A 15,448-nucleotide genomic window follows, 5' to 3' on the forward strand; every position below is an offset into this window, starting at 1 on the left:
AAAAGGAGTTTACCCCAGCAGGAGAGCTGGTGAAGGGACGTCCTCTTTCGCGGGCTCTTCCAGGGAAAATGGCGGCCCACGGCAGGACGTCACTGGAAGTAGACCGGCCGCCATCTTGGAGGGGGCACGGAGACAGATCCAGATGACGTCAACGGAGGGTGACGGAAACCTCCGAGATCCCGCGAGAGGAGGTGGCACATGCGGAGACATACAGGGCTCAAGGGGGAGCCATAAGAAGGAGGATGCCGAGACCCCGGTCAGGAGCCCAGAGAGTAGAGACTGCGGCACACAGAACATCGACTAGCAGAAGAGGAGGAGGACGGCCTCGGGACAAATAAAAACACTGGCCATGAAAGGGGAAAAAAGCATGAATAATGCAGATAGCCCCCCCTTGTGAGAGCCCCATAACGGAGTAGGGTACAGGGGGCCAAGGGTATCTGCCACAGACACATAGTGACATAAGGGAGCCCCCCACATTACAATATAGCGGAACATCGGCAGTGGGGCAGCATAGCACAGAGGCTGACGACTACAGTAGGGAAGGGTAGGAGGAAAGAGGGTTAAGGGAAGTTGATAATTGGCAATCTATCAAATTTAAGGGTAAGGTTAGCAGTTTCAAGAATAAAGAGTTGTTTTACTGTACATTGAAGATTACTTTAGACAGAGGGGGGGGAGGTGATGCCCCCCATGACGGTCTTGAGCATGAGTCTCCACATGGGCGCAGGGGGGAAACCCTGCAGGTGGCCCATGAAAGTCCCCACTAGGCCAGCCACTTGGGGCGGGAGAAGGGGACGGCGTGCCATCCTTCACTCCGCCCAGGCTGAACGCCCAGGAGGGTCAACAAAGGCGATTGGGGGAGCAGGGTCTCGCTCAGTCGCCGGACACTCATTAATGTTGTGATGCGTGTTTCCCCAGTGTGTCTCCCCTTGTTTTCCTTTGTTGCAGTCAGAACGCTGAAAACAGGAGCCGAAACCCGGCGAACCAACATGCGTGCAGAGAGTTCCCAAGTACCCGGCCGATCCAAAGAGCCAACAGACATGAGAGGTGTGGGTAACTACACATGGGTAGAGAAATTGTAATCCTTTCACATAATGTGAAAGGCTTTAATAGCCCAGGGAAGCGAAAACTAGCTATGACGGACTATAAAAAGACTGACCCCGACATTCTAATGCTACAAGAGACGCATTTCTCTAAAACCAGCTCCCCGAAATACATTGACTACAAATATAAAACATGGTTCTCGTCCTCTGCTTGCAAAAAAAAGCGAGGGGTAGCTATTCTGGTCCATAACCGGCTCCCACTCAAGGTGCAAACCGTCAAAAAAGACAAGAACTGTTGATTCTTGATTGTCACAGGGGAAATACGGGGCCAACCTATTACGTTTGCAAATGTATACGCCCCAAGCGACAACGCAGAGGCTTTCCTAGAGAGATTTTTCTCCGTACTTAGAAAACTGGCTCAGGGGAGCATGATCTTAGGGGGAGATTTTAATCAGACTCTTGACCCGCTGCTGGATAGTTGTACCCCAGAGGGTCACAGTCGGTCAAAAGTTAGAGCAACATGGAACAGAGGACTGAGAACCAATAATCTATTGGATGTGTGGCGAGAGCTTTGAACAGGAAAGCGCCCCTTACGTGCCCTGAAGAAGCATTTGAATACGTGAAACGCGCGCGTCGGCCACTTACGCCTCACACACGCGGGAAGCTTTCCTGTTCAAAGCTGCAACAATTACTGACATTGGTTCTACTAGTTGCAAAGTCCCGGCGTCTCTGCGGCTTGTTAATAATTGATCCTGTGTGCTATACATAGCACTACACGATCTCCCACGTCTAGGAGCCTCTGTTTCGACCACTATCCTAGCTAGGCATGCCCTCGAGCACATCAACACTGATATATCAATGATCAGCACTGATGTAGGGGACAATGCATTGTGAGTTATATTTCTATTGATTGGTTCCTGTGCTTACCCTACCTTACCCTGTTACATCTAGCCTTCTCTCTATCTGGGCAGCTCTGTGTGGGACAGTAATCCACACTGACAGAGCTTGCTGACGGCACACACTGCTTCCGATAGAACTGCACCATTAGCTGTTTGAGCAACACCAGGTTAGCACAATATGCCTGGTTTAAATTGCTACACTGCATGTCTGTGAGTATTTATATTCCCCTATTTAGGGTATCTGTGTGGGGGATCTATCCCAATCAGACCAGACTCACGGCACTTCTCACAGGCTGGAGATTTGTTCTAACAGCTGTGTGCCATTAGCACACTACCTCTTGTAAAATTGCACCACTAGATGTTTGAGCAACACCAGGACAGCATTGGACTTACCTGGTTTACACTGCTGTATTGTGTGTCTGTGAGTGTCAACACTCCCCTACTTGGGGTATCTGTGTGGGAGATTACCCTAACAAGACCAGAATCACGGCACCTCTCACATGCTGTGGATTTGCTCTAAACAGTTGTGTGTCATCATTATAAGGGTACTATCAGCACTATATGTTCACACTTGAGACAATCAAGTGGTTCATGCTGGTAAATAAGGAGGTTTCTCTGCCCATACGAATCCTAATTTTAGGGGTGGCAAGGGTCTCCTCAAACCCAGCCAAGTATACGCTTTAGTATAATTCGCTTTGCTGTATCTAGCTCTATACTTACCTTTACCACCACTAAATGTGTATATATGTATCATTGATATAGGTGGTTACACTCTGTTCACAATAGCAGAGTGTTTGTTATGTTTGGAAGAGTGGTTTAACATTGGTCCTATTACTATACCAGTTGTAGGCTGCATACATACGGCTAGGGATCCTAAATATCTATCAGGGATCCCCCATACGTTTCATCTACATAGCTGCCAGAGCTATGTTACAACAGATCCACAGTCACGAGCTGTTTGATCTACTTTGATTTTAAACCCCATTATTTTAATTCAGTTTTGAAATAAAGTATTTTAATAATATCATTATACATTAGCAGTGATAGAGTGCTTAAATACTAGGTTTCCCTTTTCTCTGGTATACACTTATCTCCCTACCTAGGTAGCACCTCACCGTGGTTCACATTATTAGCTGTGCGGGGGTTCCCTTTTGTGTGTAGTTCATCTGTGGGAGACAGGCATCATATAACACTAGACGGATCATAGATTTGATAGAGCTAGCACAAAAAAAACATATCCCGTCGATGATGCTTAGTCTCGATGCAGAGAAAGCATTCGATAGAATCGACTGGCCCTACCTGAGAGAGACGCTTGGGGAGTTCGGCCTGAGGGGGAGAATGTTGGAGGCGATTCTCGCTCTGTACTAGGGGCCGACGGCAAAGGTCAGGCACCAGGGCTTCCCGTCGGGGGAATTCTGGATTCAGAGCGGCACTAGACAGGGTTGTCCCCTATCCCCCCTTCTTTTCGCCGTATGTATTGAGCCCCTCGCAGCACAAATTCGCCTCAGTCCAAACATAACAGGTATACAAATTGGGGAGCAGCCACATAAAGTGGCCCTGTACGCTGATGACGTGATACTAACAATATCACAGCCCCTCACCTCTCTGCCAAATGTCTTCAGTATATTAGGGGAGTTCAATGCAGTATCGGGGTTCAAAATTAACCAGGCAAAATCGGAAGCCTTAAACATAAACTTACCTAAAGTCACTGAAAAATTGATCACGTTGAATTTTTATTTGAAATGGCAAACCTCCTCCATTAAATACCTAGGCGTAAATATCACAATGCAATTTGACACCCTCTATAAAGCAAATTATCCCAGACTAATACGGACTTTGAAGGAGGATCTCCGGAAGTGGGCAGGGTACAGCATATTCTGGATCGGTAGGATCCAGACTCTCAAAATGAATCTCCTCCCCAGAATCCTGTACCTATTTCAGACCCTACCGATCCCTATAATTAGGGAAGACATCCTCCGACTGCAGTCCGCAATGGTGAAATTCGTCTGGGGCAGGGGTCATCAAACTCTTAGTCCAAAAGAGCCAAATATGAGTAGCACAGCGATTTAGAATTTTTCAAAGAGCCATAAATATATTTTTAGAAATACGGTTTATTAACCGTCATCACATCAGGCTGTCCCCCCATCATTATTCCCCCTCATCACATCAGGCTTCTCCCCCCCCCCCCGGGCCGCCAACAGAGACCATGGGGCCCGGGACAAATGAAAGGAGCAGCCCCCCCGAACCCATAGCGTACCCCCCCCCAACCCATAGCGCACCTACCACGAAAAAATATCTTTTAGCGCGCAACTTTTACTTAACTGTTTTCTTATTGTGATACAGAAAAAAAACATTACAATTCAACCTATTTTTTTTTTATATTTTCAACAAGACATGTGACTGCCTGCCTGGGTGGCTGAGTGGGTGGGTGGATGGATGACTGGGTGGGTGAATGACAGTAGAATGACAGTTGGGTGAATGACGGTGGGTGAATGAATGATGGTTGTTTGATGGTGGGTGGGTGGCTGGGTGAATGACAGTGGGTGGGGGAATGACAGTTGAATGACAGTGACTGGGTGGGAGGGTGACAGTGACTGGGTGGGAGGGTGACAGTGACTGACAGTGACTGTGTGGGAGGGTGACAGTGACTGTGTGGGAGGGTGACAGTGACTATGTGGCAGGGTGACAGTGACTGTGTGGGAGGCTGACAGTGACTGTGTGGGAGGCTGACAGTGACTGTGTGGGAGGCTGACAGTGACTGTGTGGGAGGCTGACAGTGACTGTGTGGGAGGCTGACAGTGACTGTGTGGGAGGCTGACAGTGACTGTGTGGGAGGCTGACAGTGACTGTGTGGGGGGCTGACAGTGACTGTGTGGGAGGCTGACAGTGACTGTGTGGGAGGCTGACAGTGACTGTGTGGGAGGCTGACAGTGACTGTGTGGGAGGCTGACAGTGACTGTGTGGGAGGCTGACAGTGACTGTGTGGGAGGCTGACAGTGACTGTGTGGGAGGCTGACAGTGACTGTGTGGGAGGCTGACAGTGACTGTGTGGGAGGCTGACAGTGACTGTGTGGGAGGCTGACAGTGACTGTGTGGGAGGCTGACAGTGACTGTGTGGGAGGCTGACAGTGACTGTGTGGGAGGCTGACAGTGACTGTGTGGGAGGCTGACAGTGACTGTGTGGGAGGCTGACAGTGACTGTGTGGGAGGCTGACAGTGACTGACAGTGACTGGGTGGGAGGGTGGCAGTGACTGGGTGGGAGGCTGACAGTGACTGACAGTGATAGGGTGGGAGGGTGACAGTGACTGGGTGGGAGGGTGACAGTGACTGGGTGGGAGGGTGACAGTGACTGGGTGGGAGGGTGACAGTGACTGGGTGGGAGGGTGACAGTGACTGGGTGGGAGGGTGACAGTGACTGGGTGGGAGGGTGACAGTGACTGGGTGGGAGGGTGACAGTGACTGGGTGGGAGGGTGACAGTGACTGGGTGGGAGGGTGACAGTGACTGGGTGGGAGGGTGACAGTGACTGGGTGGGAGGGTGACAGTGACTGGGTGGGAGGGTGACAGTGACTGGGTGAGCGGGTGACAGTGACTGGGTGAGCGGGTGACAGTGACTGGGTGAGAGGGTGACAGTGACTGGGTGAGAGGGTGACAGTGACTGGGTGAGAGGGTGACAGTGACTGGGTGAGAGGGTGACAGGGACTGGGTGAGAGGGTGACAGTGACTGGGTGAGAGGGTGACAGTGACTGGGTGAGAGGGTGACAGTGACTGGGTGAGAGGGTGACCGTGACTGGGTGAGAGGGTGACCGTGACTGGGTGGGAGGGTGACCGTGACTGGGTGGGAGGGTGACCGTGACTGGGTGGGAGGGTGACCGTGACTGGGTGGGAGGGTGACCGTGACTGGGTGGGAGGGTGACCGTGACTGGGTGGGAGGCTGACCGTGACTGGGTGGGAGGCTGACCGTGACTGGGTGGGAGGCTGACCGTGACTGGGTGGGAGGCTGACCGTGACTGGGTGGGAGGCTGACCGTGACTGGGTGGGAGGCTGACCGTGACTGGGTGGGAGGCTGACCGTGACTGGGTGGGAGGCTGACCGTGACTGGGTGGGAGGCTGACAGTGACTGGGTGGGAGGCTGACAGTGACTGGGTGGGAGGCTGACAGTGACTGGGTGGGAGGCTGACAGTGACTGGGTGGGAGGCTGACAGTGACTGGGTGGGAGGCTGCCAGTGACTGGGTGGAAGGCTGCCAGTGACTGGGTGGGAGGCTGCCAGTGACTGGGTGGGAGGCTGCCAGTGACTGGGTGGGAGGCTGCCAGTGACTGGGTGGGAGGCTGACAGTGACTGGGTGGGAGGCTGACAGTGACTGGGTGGGAGGCTGACAGTGACTGGGTGGGAGGCTGACAGTGACTGGGTGGGAGGCTGACAGTGACTGGGTGGGAGGCTGACAGTGACTGGGTGGGAGGCTGACAGTGACTGGGTGGGAGGCTGACAGTGACTGGGTGGGAGGCTGACAGTGACTGGGTGGGAGGCTGACAGTGACTGGGTGGGAGGCTGACAGTGACTGGGTGGGAGGCTGACAGTGACTGGGTGGGAGGCTGACAGTGACTGACAGTGACTGGGTGGGAGGCTGACAGTGGCTGACAGTGACTGGGTGGGAGGCTGACAGTGGCTGACAGTGACTGGGTGGGAGGCTGACAGTGGCTGACAGTGACTGGGTGGGAGGCTGACAGTGGCTGACAGTGACTGGGTGGGAGGCTGACAGTGGCTGACAGTGACTGGGTGGGAGGCTGACAGTGGCTGACAGTGACTGCGTGGGAGGCTGACAGTGGCTGACAGTGACTGGGTGGGAGGCTGACAGTGACTGGGTGGGAGGCTGACAGTGACTGGGTGGGAGGCTGACAGTGGCTGGGTGGGAGGCTGACAGTGGCTGACAGTGACTGGGTGGGAGGCTGACAGTGGCTGACAGTGACTGGGTGGGAGGCTGACAGTGACTGGGTGGGAGGCTGACAGTGGCTGACAGTGACTGGGTGGGAGGCTGACAGTGACTTGGTGGGAGGCTGACAGTGACTGGCTGGGAGGCTGACAGTGACTGGCTGGGAGGCTGACAGTGACTGGCTGGGAGGCTGACAGTGGCTGGGTGGGAGGCTGACAGTGGCTGGGTGGGAGGCTGACAGTGACGGTGACTGACAGTGACTGGGTGGGTGACAGTGACTGGGTGGGTGGGAGACAGACTGGGTGACAGTGACTGGGTGGGTGACAGTGACTGGGTGGGTAACAGTGACTTACCTTGACAGGGTGGGTGCAGGTTGCCGCCGGACTCTTTCCCCTCCTGCCCCCGATATCCCTGCGGCAGCTGCCCGGGAGGGGAGGTGGGCTTGGGGGTGCGGGAGTTGGGCTCGGGGGGGGGGGGGCACGGGAGGTGGGCTCGGGGGGAGCGCGGGAAGCTAGCCGCAGGATTACCTGGTACTTCCCCCTCCGTCCCACATTGGAAGTGGGGGGGGGGAGGGGCCGCAGCAAGAAGAGCTGGTACTTCCCCCTCCATCCCACGTTGGGAGCAGGGGGGAGGGGCCGCAGCAAGAAGAGCTTGTACTTCCCCCTCCGTTCCACATTTGGGGAGCTGCGCATGCGCGCGCCGGGACCGCAGGGAAATCGCTGTCATATTGCTCCCGCATCGCGCCTGCCCCTCAATTTCAAATACTGAGGGGAGAGCCGCACGGACTTGCCCAAAGAGCCGCAAGTGGCTCGCGAGCCGCGGTTTCACGACCCCTGGTCTGGGGTAATAAAACCCCCCACATTAAAACTAGCACACTGATTCGGCCCACAACAAGAGGAGGGTTAGCGATACCTTTCCTGTTATCGTATTTCAGAGCGGCTCAATTTTCCCAAATTACCCAGTAGCACACTCATCCGAGACTAAAGCGATGGGTGGAACTGGAGGCGGACTGTTGCGCCCCGGTGGCGCTGCAGGACCTAATATGGCTACCAAAAATGGTGCATAAAACCATAAGTAATCTGCTTTCTGCGGTCAACAGCTCGTTAGCAGTATGGGACAAGAGCAAATTTAGATTTGCCCTTACACGACAGCACTCCTTGATGACCCCGATTTTGGGGAACCCTGATTTCGCTCCGGGACTGCACAGTAAAGAATTTATAATGTGGAAACAGAAAGGCTACACTCGGCGATTACACCTGGAGGGACGAATAACAATAAAACCTTTTGAGCAAATTAAATCTGAAAAAGCAGTACCACATTCAGAATTTTTTAGATACCTCCAGTTGAGAGCATTCTATTCTAAATTCCCAAATCGCCCTAAGCGCACTAATTTTGAACAGCTCTGCTCCAGAGGGACAGATACCAGTGGACTTATCTCTGGTATATACAGAGAGGTGGTCTCCCCAGCGACTGACGACAACGTGGTGATAAGTTACAGAGCCAACTGGGAGCGGGATTTAGGAGAGACGTTAGAGGATGAGGACTGGAACCATATAGTTACAGCAGCATCTAAAAGTTCTATATGCACCACATTAAAGGAGAATGCGTATAAAGTCCTTATGAGATGGTACCTGACCCCACTACGATTATCTAAGTTTGTCAAGAATTACCCCCCATTGTGCCCCAAACAATGTGGGAAACAGGCAGACTTGCTGCACATGCTGTGGGGTTGCCCCAAGTTAATCCCAATATGGGAAGACATCAGGAATTGGCTCCAGAGAATTCTCGGTTGCGCGGTCCCTTTGGACCCCTGGTTGTTTCTGCTGGCCAGACGCATCCGGGGGCTAAACAAATCGGCACATAAATTTAATTGCACATTTTGCAACCGCCCTGAGGTGCGAAATCGCAGCATTGTAGAAGCATCCCGAAGTACCCAATATCCCACAAATCAGGAATAGAATTTTGTATGTCTGTCGGATGGAGCAGTTAACAAGTTTGGTTAATGACACCGGCACAAAAGTCTTAAAAGTTTGGATGCCTTGGTTGGCCCAAATGGATATCCCGGGGGTCAGTGCCGCTAACATATTGCTTTAATAGTCATTGACGCATTCTCCCTTGATGCTGGGAGACACTAGATTGACGTATACAAACTAATTAACCGAGACAAGACGCTAGGCCAGACCGATAGAGGGGCCGGATGGTTAGCCTCAACATAATCAGACGAGCAGATGAAGGTCGGGACCCTCAGATTGATACCCCATCCCAGGGGCCACCATCGTTGGGCTCTTCCTGCGACGCTCCAGAGAACCGATAACATCTAAGGACTGCTACATTTTCCCTTTCCCCCTCGCCCCCCCCCCCCCCTCCTAAATGTTTCTTGTCTATGGTCGTGTTCGTCAGTGCGTCTCCCCAGTAAGTCAGTTTAGGTTTATATATAAAAAATGAGTAGTCATGGTTACATATATGTATGACATTGGGTTGGCAGCTACTGTAATGAATGTACTGTACCATGTGCTCAATAAAAACATCTTTGGTTGAAGAAAAAAAATGTATTAGTTCCTCCTTAAATTTTTGCAACTATTTTTTTTAGACCTTCCAGAGATTCTACAGTGACATCATTCTTGTGAGTTTGTTCTATGGAGACTTTAATCTTTAGAATCTCATGCCACACTTTTGACAATTGGCCACCAACCTCCTCTACAACCAATAAAATCAGATCCAATGATGCCCTATTGAGAATTCCGCACCAATCATTACAGAAAACAGGGTTATCACTCCCAATAGTGGGTCTATTCTGAATGCGGAATCCTCTAGGGATCAGTTTCTGTTTGTAGTATTCTGAAAGTGTTGTGTCGTGCGAAAATAATTCAATTTCTTTTTAAGTCACTCTAGGTCATTTATATAATCAGTTGGCCTATCTGGCCCAAAGGCTTCCTCAGGAGTAGATTTAAACAAAATCCTTTCAACTTCCTCTGGATTAAATGTTTTTATAAGAGCTCTATTGGTGACTCCTATTGACAAGTTAGTAAGTCCTTCCATATGGGAATACCACACACAAAAAAAACCTGAACTAGTGCAACCACAAAAATACACAAAAAAAAATAAATAAAAAAGGTGAAACAAAGGGGGTGTCCTGTGTATATGTACAGGTCTAGATAGAAATAATCAAGTTGAATAAAATTACATGCAATAGAGGTCGGAGGCAGGCAGCAAGTAGGAACATCGGGGTTGCAGGCAGGCAGCAAGCAGAAACGTCGGTGTCACGCATAGGTCGGAGGCAGACAGCAAGCAGGAACATTGGGGTCACATGCAGGGTTTGGCAACAGGAAGGCAGGAGCAGGAACTGAGACTAGGGAACAGGGCTGGGACTTGCTAGCAGGAAACAGACTGTGGCAATCTAGTTTAATAGCAAGGGCCTTTAATATGACCAGGACTCAGAACAGGAACAAAACTGGGCAGAAGCGGAAAACAATTGGAGACCATATGCTCAACCTTAATACTCCAAATTAGAATTGTACAAGGGGTGCATGGGGAATGTGTTGCGACAGCACCAAATGATCAAGAGGATCATACAAAGAAACCCCAGATGCTTGCACTCTACCTTTAAATAATACCGGTAGTCAAAATAATTGAATGGGAAGTCATACACGCATGCGCATAAATAATCAACAAGGTTCCAAAGAGACATACACGCATGCGCAGAAATGTGAGAACACGCTCGGGAAGATTAAAGCCACAAAGCCAACCATTACAAATGAATGGTTTGGGAGAGGTGTCGATAAGAAGTAGAAATACTTTAGCCTTGTGTGTGTGCGGCGGGGAGGGGGAGAGCGTTGTATGCTGGATTATCAGTTCAAATAAATATTTTCAACAGGTCATCATAATGTTTTGAACCCCACACCCCCAAATCAAAATCACAGTATGCCACCCACCTCATAAAGTACGCACATGCCTAGTGTAGAATTAAAAAGCTACAGTAGTGATTGATTCTCAGAATATCAAGAATTGTTATTCAAACACAAGTCAAGAAACGGGGAAAAAAAAATAATTTCAGACTTGAAATTCTAATTGAATGGGAAGTCATATACGCATGCGCAGAAATGTGATGACAGGCTCGGGAAGATTAAAGCCAGAAAGCCAACCATTACTAATGAAAGTTGTGGAAGAGGTGTAGATAAGAAGTTGAAATACTTTAGCCTTGTGGGGGAGCGAGGGGGAGAGCGCTGTACAGCTGGATTATCAGTTCAAAGAAATATTTGCAATAGGTCATCAGAATCTTTAATGCGCAGAAATGTGATACTGTAACACGCCTATGCGTTTCAACAATGTTCCAATGAGACATACACGCATGTGCATAAAATAAACAGTATGAAAAGAGCAAGCCTAGCAAAAGTATTGATTAATAAATAATACATATAGAAATGTGATGACGCATACATTATCCGCATGAGGAGGATAATCTGATAAAAATATTTTATATTCGGAAGAAGACGCAACGTTATATTTTTGTAATACTGTACTTTTCTCTTTAGTATACGGTATACAGTACAGTACTGTGTGTCCTCATATTTTTTGTGTATGGCTTAGGAGCCACATACTACTGTATACAGTATGAACAATATACAGAAATGTACGGCTGTAGGTTGAATTGCTATTAGACTTTGAAGACAACAGCTCGCGATCCCCCACTTGAGTTTCTAGATGGTATTGCAGACAATGCTAAAAGACCAATCGCAAACATATCGAAAACCGATTGGAAAAAAAAAGTAAATTTCTAAACGGTTGGAAAACAGAGCGCATCTGGCCGCGGTTATCAGAGCGGCTCGGCTTCGGCCGGTATAGAATAAAGGCTGACGCAGCTGTACAGTATTTGTATTTAAGGAATCATAGCAAGCTCTTCATGGAAAAAGGACTCTTATTGCCATTCTAATCCAAGGACTGTTTTGCATCCAGAGACTGGTATCATTTTTACTAGTTAGTGCGACCCAGGACTGTTTGCTCTCCTGTAATTCAGTTATTCAGACAAATCCATATGGGAGGATTTGCCTATATGTTCTGAGGCAGCCATCCCCTTAACCATTTATTGTAGTGTGTAGGGGATATTAACATTATGTCACCATTATTGTTTATATTGTGTATTATTGTTTTTATCACTATGGCACATAAATAGTCTTAGTAGTTGATCACTATTTCAATAGGTTGAGCGCTGATTATATGTGTTATTAGTTTAATTTTTATTATCACTGTATTTATTTTTGTTTACTTCTGTTAGAGATCGGCCTGAATGAGGAACAGAACTTGAGCTCTGATACATCCAGAAGCTGTCTGACTCCCCGCAACCCAGAAGTGCAACAAAACAATGATTCCTGCCACATTTTGGACACGTACAAGGAACCATTACCACATGATGGTGAATTTACAGACCTTGTACAGCACACAGTGGAGACGGACTCTAAATATGGGTCCAGCAAAAGGTATGCGAGAGATTTAAGAAGAAGCTGTGGTGCTCAGCCTTTTCTCTGTTGTGAGTGTGGCAAGAGCTTCTCACTGGACAGGGACCTGCTCACACATCTATGTGTCCCCGCTAGAGAGCAAACCTTTACATGTACAGTTGGTGGGAGCAGTTTCTCACTGAAGGGGAAACTTCTTTCACAGCAGATGATTCAGACAGCAGTGACTCCTTTTACTTGTACAGTGTGTGGGAAACCGTTAAGTACCAAGAGAATCCTCCTCAATCATCAGTGGGTTCATACAGGGGAGAAACCATTCACATGTTCAGAGTGTTGTAAAAGTTTTTCTCTGAAGACTGGGCTCTTCAAACATGAGCAGACTCATACAGGGGAGAAACCATTCACATGTACAGAGTGTGGGAAACAATTCACAGTTAAGCGCAGTCTCGTCAGACACAAGATGACTCATACAGAAGAAAAACCATTCACATGTACAGAGTGTGGGAAACAATTTAGTATTAAGACCAGTCTCCTCAAACACCAGATGATTCATACAGGAGAAAAACCATTCAGATGTACAGAATGTGGGAAAAAATTTCGTATTAAGAGAAGACTCCTCATACACCGGATGACTCATACAGGGGAGAAACCATTCACATGTGCAGAGTGTAGTAAAAGCTTTACTCGGAAGACAAATCTCCTCATGCATGAGCGGATTCATACAGGGGAGAAACCATTCACATGTGCAGAGTGTAGTAAAAGCTTTTCTCGGAAGAGAGAGCTCCTCGTCCATGAGCGGATTCATACACGGGAGAAACTATTCACATGTACAGAGTGTGGGAAACAATTCAATATTAAGATAAACCTCCTCAATCACCAGATGATTCATACAGGGGAGAAACCATTCACATGTACAGTGTGCAGTAAAAGCTTTTCTCAGAAGGCAAATCTCCTCGACCATGAGCGGATTCATACAGGGGAGAAACCATTCACATGTTCAGAGTGTGGGAAACCATTCAGAGTTAAGAGGGATCTCCTCAGACACCAGATGATTCATACAGGGAAGAAACCATTCACATGTTCAGAGTGTGGGAAAAAAATCAGATATAAGAGGGATTTCCTCAGACACCAGATGTCTCATACAGGGGAGAAGCCATTCACATGTACAGAGTGTAGTAAAAGTTTTTGTATGAAGCAAAAACTCCTCATCCATGAGCGGATTCATACAGGGGAGAAACCATACACATGTACAGAGTGTGGGAAACAATTCCCAGTTAAGAGCAGTCTCCTATCACACCAGATGATTCACACAGGTGAGAAACCATTCACATGTACAGAGTGTAGTAAAAGCTTTTCTCGGATGTCATATCTCCTCAGACATGAGCGGATTCATACAGGGTAGAAACCCTTCACATGTGCAGAGTGTGGGAAAAGTTTTTCGCAAATTAGCATCCTCCTCACCCACCACGGGATTCATACACGGGGGGGAAACCATTTCCATGTACATAGTGTGGGGAAAGCTTTTCACAGAGGATCAGCCTCCTTACACACATAAAATATGTGAATTTTCAAAGTAGGGTTGGGCAATATACTAGTAGCATAGTAATACTGCAGTAATAAAAATGGGCGGTAACTCAATACTTTCCATTCCTTATTACCATGGCATTCCTATCAGCAGCTGCAGAGTGGGGGTGGATCTGGCAGAGAGGTGTGGGGATGGGGACAGTGTCAGAGAGAGGACTGAGTGTGGGTCTGGTAGAGACAGTGGAGTGGGAGCTCCATGACTTTCACATGCTGAAGCTATAAGGAATCCTCCTGCTGGTAATCTCACCACTCCATATTAACCACTTCCCCTCTGCCATGCCTCTTACTCCTTCCCTTCCACCGTGACTCAACCCCTTTCTCTCCTCCCCCATATTTCTCTTGGCTCTCACTGGTGCCTCTTCAACCCTTCCTTCCCCATGCCCATTAACCCACGCCTCCCCATGCCCTATTAATGTGTACAGGAGAAGGGGGTCGAGGGGATAATTATAAACTTTCTTACCATGTACCACAAAACTGGAACAACCACCGGAGTCTCTCGCATTCACCACCAGTTTAAGTTCTTTCATAACTAAGACTGTCTCACATTGTAATCTGGTCTGTAACTGTTGCATACGCCTATAATATATATTATCTTTTAACTGTGCATGCAATGTCTTGTATAAAATGTATACCCTATTCACTTATTTAACTGTATTTGTAACCATGTATTATTTGTCATCTTAACTCTATGCCCAGGAGATACGCGAAAACGAGAGGTAACTCTCAATGTATTACTTCCTGGTAAAACATTTTATAAATAAAAATAAAATGGTGAAGAAAGGGGTCTTTAGTGTGGGTGTAGTTTGTGTAACATTTTTATGGAAACATTTGTTATTCTTAAAATATACTAAAATGTATTTGCTTTTTTACATTTTATTAAGAATGAAATGCATTTGTATAAGAAATATGTTTCACAATAAATGACCTTGAACATTTTGAGGACTTTTGCTTTCTATTTGTCATGGAACAGGAATTCCCCTGTCTGCACTTCTGTTTCACCCCCCCTTTCCTCGCAGCCCTGTTTGCCAGCTTATTAGTGCCAGCTGTATGTGTTTGGTTCTGCACACAAACACAGTGCTTGTGTGATAAATACAGTGCCATTTCCCCTCTCCCAGCAGCTTGCTGTATTAGAGAGAAATGTCCCAGAGAAACTCCAAGATGAAACCGTTGCTGCCAAAATTGTGCACATATAATGATCTACCATAGGTCCATGAAAATGGTTCAATAAATACATTCCCGTTAAGTCTCCCAATGTGTGGTACATGAAGTAAATGAAACTAGTAGTACTGTGTACCTGTGACTCACCTCCGGCACGGGGCTAGAGTGTGGTAAGGGGGAAGTATAAACTCGGTGCAGCCGTGTCCCCTGCCAGGGAACTATATGCAGTCTTAAGACACCCTGATCCTCCGCCACTGCCCTCACAAAACCGGCATCACACACCGCAATAGACCCCACAGCGGGGGTAGAAGGAGTACTCACGATCTTGACACGCCGCGTCCAAGCTTCGGAGCTCCAAAGCTGATTAACCAGCTGACGTCAGGCT

The 15,448-nt window shown here is 48.4% G+C and overlaps 1 protein-coding gene across 1 annotated transcript; it reads left to right on the plus strand.

The window, feature by feature from the left end:
* The first annotated feature begins 755 nt into the window (after positions 1 to 755).
* Positions 756 to 14,841, plus strand: LOC142483271 (uncharacterized). The gene is made up of 2 exons (XM_075583338.1): positions 756 to 1,044; positions 12,144 to 14,841. Exons 1-2 carry the CDS (start codon positions 900 to 902, stop codon positions 13,721 to 13,723), a joined length of 1,725 nt encoding a protein of 574 aa, XP_075439453.1. The 5' UTR covers positions 756 to 899; the 3' UTR covers positions 13,724 to 14,841.
* The last annotated feature ends 607 nt before the right edge of the window (positions 14,842 to 15,448 follow it).

This window comes from Ascaphus truei, unplaced genomic scaffold (genome assembly GCF_040206685.1).
Source record: "Ascaphus truei isolate aAscTru1 unplaced genomic scaffold, aAscTru1.hap1 HAP1_SCAFFOLD_3128, whole genome shotgun sequence".
NCBI lineage: Eukaryota > Metazoa > Chordata > Amphibia > Anura > Ascaphidae > Ascaphus > Ascaphus truei.

Excerpts from the sequence above, each read along its gene's own strand:
- LOC142483271 (XM_075583338.1), top strand. The coding sequence starts at position 900 with ATGCGTGTTTCCCCAGTGTGTCTCCCCTTGTTTTCCTTTGTTGCAGTC. Across the intron at positions 1,045-12,143 it reads AGAGCCAACAGACATGAGAG|AGATCGGCCTGAATGAGGAA; the intron begins GTGTGGGTAACT and ends TACTTCTGTTAG.